At 37.8% G+C, this 5,968-nt stretch overlaps 2 protein-coding genes across 2 annotated transcripts; one reads left to right on the forward strand and one right to left on the reverse strand.

Moving 5' to 3' along the window:
* The first annotated feature begins 354 nt into the window (after positions 1–354).
* LOC110940600 (protein SMG9) lies at positions 355–2,755 on the forward strand. The gene is made up of 7 exons (XM_022182151.2): positions 355–597; positions 697–805; positions 903–1,141; positions 1,248–1,337; positions 1,536–1,687; positions 1,751–1,946; positions 2,450–2,755. Exons 1-7 carry the CDS (start codon positions 427–429, stop codon positions 2,600–2,602), a joined length of 1,110 nt encoding a protein of 369 aa, XP_022037843.1. The 5' UTR covers positions 355–426; the 3' UTR covers positions 2,603–2,755.
* A 1,280-nt stretch (positions 2,756–4,035) lies between these two features.
* On the reverse strand, positions 4,036–5,011 carry LOC110940601. Its single transcript, XM_022182153.2, has 4 exons — positions 4,799–5,011; positions 4,638–4,704; positions 4,291–4,386; positions 4,036–4,213 (listed from the first exon to the last, which is right to left on the reverse strand). Exons 1-4 carry the CDS (start codon positions 4,958–4,960, stop codon positions 4,164–4,166), a joined length of 375 nt encoding a protein of 124 aa, XP_022037845.1. The 5' UTR covers positions 4,961–5,011; the 3' UTR covers positions 4,036–4,163.
* Between the last annotated feature and the right edge of the window lie 957 nt (positions 5,012–5,968).

Raw genomic sequence — 5,968 nt, forward strand, 5'->3', positions numbered from 1 at the left:
TTGTTCGTTGTTGGGGTTTAAAATTAAATTAAATTAAATGGGTTAGTATAGGTTTGTTTTAGACCCTGGGCTATGGCTCAGTGGTCATGAAAATGAAGGAAAGACTTTTGACCGAATGGTCTTAAGTTTGATTCCTGATCCATCCGGGTTTTACCGGCTCTGCATTGTCGTGCCTTCGGGCGGGTGAAGGGTCGGGTTTTCCCCGTAACTGGTGACATGGTGGGCTAGGGCTTCGTGCGTGCAGATTGGACTGCCGCGGGCTACCTTTCGACCAATGGGTGCCGCGTACGGAGTACCCGACGATTCTTATGTTGGGCGTTCAAAGAAAGTATAGTTTTGTTTTATTTTGGCGGAGGTGAGGTGAGGTGAGGGAGGCGCATTCTTGTTATTGTTCATAAGTAAGGGGCTGGCTAATTGGCCCAGGTGATGGCGGGCAGCGGTGGTGCTCCTAAAATCCTATTAGCGAAGCCGGCCCTCGTGAGCGGAGCCAAGTACAACCGCGGCGGCGATGAGTCCTCCCGTTCTCGGCTTCCTTCCGTTGCCTTTCTCAATCTCTTATCCGACTCCTGGGATTTTCACACCGATCGCTTCCTTCCTGTAAGTTACCCTACCCCTCCATTTCTTATAATAATAATAATCTCTTTGTTTGTTTGTTTCATCTACTACTATTATTATTATTGGTTGCTGCTGCTGCAGTTCTTGACCGATAATACTGATTTTACTGTTGTCGGAGTCATTGGTCCGCCCGGGGTTGGCAAGTCTACTATTATGAACCAGATGTATGGCTTTGATGCAACCTCCCCTGGTATTAAACAATCTCTTACGTTACTTACTTGAGAAACAATCTAGCTAGCTAGCTGAGATATGTTAATAATATCAATTTGGTGTTGTATGAATGATAGGAGGGATGTTGCCTCCATTTGCAACAGAATCAGTAGAAACCCAATCACTGGCAAAGCATTCTACACTTGGCATTGAACCCAGGATTACTTCTGAAAGGATCATACTTGTTGATACTCAGCCTGTTTTCAGTCCTTCCGTTTTCGCAGATATCATTCGATCTGACGGTTCGTCCACAATATCAGTTTTGGCTGCTGAATCTTTACCTGCTGAGTTGGCACATGAACTCATGAGTATTCAGGTCAGGTGATTCCTTGTTAGTTTGTTCATACAGTTTCCCGCCCGCCCCATTCACTGACTACTTCATATGTTGTTAATCTTTCTAATCGGCTCTTTGTTTATTATAGCTTGGTGTTCTCTTGACCTCCATTTGTCACATTGTATTGGTGGTATCGGAAGGAGTTCATGATACCAGCATGTGGCGTCTAATGGCAACCGTATGAATGATTTCCCTTTTGTAAATATTTTCATAGCAGCTAGTATATATGAGTTTGGCCCCATTTAATTCCATAAAAAAAAAAAAAAAAAAGAAATTTGTCAAAATCTCATAAATACATCCAAAGCTGTTAAGTATTTAGCTATCGCATAGTCCGTTTGTGACAAGGTAGGTATGTAATGTGGTTTTTGATTTCCAGGTGGATTTATTAAAACATAGCCTGCCTGACCCGTCCTCCTTGTCCCTTTCACATCCACAAAGCTCTAATTTAGGATCTGATAAAGAGATTAAAGATAAAATACAAGAGGTTGGAGAAGAATACATGGCTTCCCCGGTTTTTGTTCACACAAAGTAAGTAGTATGTTGTTTTTTTCTACATACCTACCTACCTGAATTAACGAATGTGTAATGCAGGCTTCATGAACACAATAGTGCTCCCAGTTATCACGAGCAAGTAAAAAAGGCACTTAATCAGTATTTTTCCTCCACTTCATTCAACAAACATAAATCCGATGGTGGACCATTAGAGTTATTTTTTATCCCACAGAAATCTAATTCCGGAACACAATATGAGAGTTACTATTCTTCCATGTGGAAACTGCGGGATCAGGTAAATATCAATTAACTTTTGGTATGGCTGGGTGTGTCAAATATATCATCAAATTTGATTTTGAGAGTATGAATACGCTTGGGCATCCGTTTGACCCAATTACTTCAACTTGTATTTTTTATTCTATTCGGCAACCCAGGCCACATTAGACATAAGCCAAATGTGTGCATAGAGGGTGCACAAAGCACAGGCTGGACTTATTCTGGACCCTACCAAGGTTCAGGTTTTGTTACGTTTTTTTTTTTTTTTTTTTTTTTTTTTTTTTTTTTTTTTTTTAAACTAATATGTACATTTGGTTTTCAGATTTTAGTTTTAGGACATATCACAAAAGTTTTCCCAAAAAGGATTTTGTTTTAGCATAGTTTTTTAACAACCTTAGGTTAGTTTAATAATAGTATACCAGACATGGATAAGTAACGTACGATTAACTACTAAGAATGTATCAAAGTAGTCCTTAACAAAATTTATATTTGAAGTATAATCACATAACAATATTGTTTCAGGTTTTATCAATGAGTGGTCCATCTTTTTCAAGAACTGTATCAGAGAGAGACTGGCTTAAAAATTCAGGCAAAATATGGGAACTCGTTAAGAATTCATCAACTATTTCTGATTACTGCAGGACACTTCAAAATTCAGGCTTATTCAGAAGATAGATACATTACTTACTACTCGCTATTACTTTGTCTCTTTCATCACTTTTTTCTTAATTTGATTCTTGAAAACATCATCACCCTATCTATCTTCTGTTAATTCTTGCCAGTCTCAGTTCCTTAAGATGCGGAATCCGAATAGATTATAAAAAAAAATTACACGCATGGTCTATTTAGGTTATGTTTTTGGTCCTAGGTTTAGTCGCTCGTAGCGCTTTTGGTTTAGGAATTTTGGTGTTGAATAAAAAAATAATAACCCCCAACCAGTAACGGTCACAATGGGTAGAACAGTCAAACAGCTCATGATTCAAACATCGGTCAGCAAAAGTTTGCTAGAAGTTCGCTCGGTTTATAAATGAGTTGAGCACGAGCTAAAGATGGTGCTCTTGCTAACTCACCGGAACAATTTTAATTTGGTTGAAAAAGTTCGCTAGAAATTTGTGTAGGAGTTGAGCTTGAGCTGAAAATGACGCTCTTATTAACTCACCTTGATTATTTTAAATTTATTATGAATTTCGGTTTGATTTCTAGTGTTGGTGTGGAACTCCTGGATATTTAATAGAACACAAATTCAAAACCAACATCTTTCTTTCCCCTTATGAGAGACCTGTGGTATCTCGCAAACACCTTTGAGACCACTCTAGTTTTTCTTAACAATCAAAATCGCTTGAAATACATGGTTCACTTACATTAACGATTATTGTATTCAATACTAACACGTTTAAAATGCATGAACAAATAGTTATTCTAAATGCCCATAGAAGTATGATTGTTGTGAATCCTTGGGTTGATTTTCATAAAAATGAAACTAGGCAAAGTATTGTAGCCAAATTCAGATAGGAAATAAATGTTGGACGTGACCCGCTTCAAAACTACTCCATGTATCAGTGTCATAAGTAAGTTTTGAAATTGGTCTTTTTATCCTCGAACTTGATATGCATATCAAAACTTGATTATACAGACGCTATTCCTTGACTTGTGTTTAAATTAATAATTGTTGGTCCACAATGGATTAAAAACCTTGGAAAAGTTTTGCATTGTTAGTCGATTCGAATGGATCTTGGTGGAATCCCTTATTAGAACAGGGATTGTTCATAAGATATTTAAAACGGTTGCACGAAACCCAACACAGCATAAGTAGCACCAATCATGTTCGCCAGCCACATGTACCACCATCACCACCACTCACCTAAAAGGCTACATGAAACCCAGATGGGCAACAACCAACTTTTGATGGTCGATTGTTATGGTAATAGGTGAATGAGGATAGGTATTTGGAAATCGACAGCCTGCTCAGCATGAGAAGAGAGGTTGGTAAGTCGTTAGTGGTTTTTCTTTATAAGCATCGTGTGGTTTCTTCTTTTTAAACGAAAACAATTGTAGGCCAGCTATAATGACAACGTTTAACACAGGCATCGGAGGGGAGGGGCCAACAATGAGAAAATTTCATAAATGAAAATATATTTGATTTAACTTGTAAATAAAGAAGTTTTGAAAGACAATAAAGAAGTTGGGGTAGCTAAATAATCAAGCAAAGAAAGAGTAAGAAGTTGTAATTGATCGATCACTCCATCATCACATCTGATGAGGCAGAGGATGTTCCTTTCTTTTTACCTACAAATCATCATCAAATAAGAAAGTCAATAAATAATTTGTAACACAAACCAAAACCTGTCAATTTATCTTCAAACCTTTTTTGTCTTTCTTGTTTGATCGCTTTGTTCTAATCTTCAAACTCTTTTTCAGGTGGATTTTTGTAGTGGTTTGTTGAGATGATGTCCCTGATCCTGTAAATAGGTGTTTGCAATGGTAAGAGCTTGCAAACGACAAGTTTTTATCCAACGTTTTCTTGAGACGAAAAGTCACTAGATACATCATGGCTCAAACAAACAGGTCACCTAGGTTAACGACATTAACATCTGGTCTCCTATGTCATTTTACTTACTAGATTTCTCTAATCTATACTAGTCCCTAACAACATATACAATAAATAATACAATGGATGGGATTGTAAGTAGAGAGAGAGAGAGAATGATACCGTCTGCAACAGCCATCTCAATATCTTCCATGGTAATAAGCCCCTTTTCCATAGCCTCCTTCTGGTCCTGGCGAACAAGCAAGCAAACAAACTTATACATATTAATAATTAAGACTAGGCTGCTGCTGCATATACGCAACAAGTGAATAACAACAACATACCCGGCGCCATTTCTTCATGAGCTTGCGCTTACGCTTGCCGGAAAGAGTGGTGTTTTGGGGCTTGTGCTTGAGCTTTCCGGTAGCAGGATCACCGTGCACCGCTCTTTTACGCTCTGCGATGGCGGCTCTCCGCCTCTTCTGTACCACGTTGAAAACCGCCATTCTATTCTATTCAGTTCTTTCTCACCTCCCCTCCCCTTCGCCGATTAGGGTTTCAACTATTTGTCCATGAAAAACATTACATATTTTCCCCCTCATCTATTACTTAACAAACATACTTATCCCCATCTTTCTTTCTTTCATATTATCCATTTCTCTTTAATAATTACTTAAAACCAACATATGTATTATGCATTTAACCATAAATCAAACTATTAAATATTTGAAACACCAAATTCATAATAACTAGTATTAAGTACCCCCGCGTTGCGGCGGGGGCGAACACTAATGCCACACTACTGTCAGCGACCACTAACACTGAAGTTGCGGCGTGTTAATGCGAAGAAATTAAACCGAAACGTAAAACATTGAATAGAATAACTAAGTTGATCTAGGACTCGCATGTTACGATAAACCCACGTCTATTTTTTCCCATTTAACTGGTTCATCGTAATCTATATATAATATATGTCATTACCACTAACAAATCATAATGCATACATTACAACAACCATTGCATCAATATGTTGCAAATTATACAACTATACAAACCATAATTCATGTGTTACAACAACGCAAAACAAAACAAAATATGAGATGAGGAAATGTGGCTATGGCCCATGAGTACAACTAATTATGCATAACATACAACAAAATATAAGGAAATGTGGCTATGGGTACAACCATTTATGCATAACATACCACCCTCAATGCACATATATGTTACAAATTTATAGTATATAATATCAAACTAGTTGGTTGCATCCGCGCTCTACGGCGGGGGCGAATCGACTTTTAACAAAATTTAATTGGAAACGTAGACGCAATGATAACGTGAATGGTGTGAATCCGGTCGGTATTTATTCGGTTCGTTACAATACCAGCACTCGCTATAACAACCAAAAGAGAGATAAAAAATAAAGTCATTACATGACCAAAAGGATATTGACACGTGTTTTACATTAATCGAAAACAATAAAAATGAATACCGATAACGGTACCGAACTTGTG

The sequence above is a fragment of the Helianthus annuus genome, chromosome 5 (genome assembly GCF_002127325.2).
Source record: "Helianthus annuus cultivar XRQ/B chromosome 5, HanXRQr2.0-SUNRISE, whole genome shotgun sequence".
Classification (NCBI taxonomy): Eukaryota; Viridiplantae; Streptophyta; class Magnoliopsida; order Asterales; family Asteraceae; genus Helianthus; species Helianthus annuus.

Coding starts and splice junctions, on each gene's coding strand:
- LOC110940600 (XM_022182151.2), top strand. CDS start 427: ATGGCGGGCAGCGGTGGTGCTCCTAAAATCCTATTAGCGAAGCCGGCC. Junction 598..696: donor ACACCGATCGCTTCCTTCCT/GTAAGTTACCCT, acceptor CTGCTGCTGCAG/TTCTTGACCGATAATACTGA. Junction 1,947..2,449: donor TGTGGAAACTGCGGGATCAG/GTAAATATCAAT, acceptor ATATTGTTTCAG/GTTTTATCAATGAGTGGTCC.
- LOC110940601 (XM_022182153.2), bottom strand. CDS start 4,960: ATGGCGGTTTTCAACGTGGTACAGAAGAGGCGGAGAGCCGCCATCGCA. Junction 4,705..4,798: donor TCATGAAGAAATGGCGCCGG/GTATGTTGTTGT, acceptor CTTGTTCGCCAG/GACCAGAAGGAGGCTATGGA. Junction 4,387..4,637: donor TGAGATGGCTGTTGCAGACG/GTATCATTCTCT, acceptor ACCTATTTACAG/GATCAGGGACATCATCTCAA.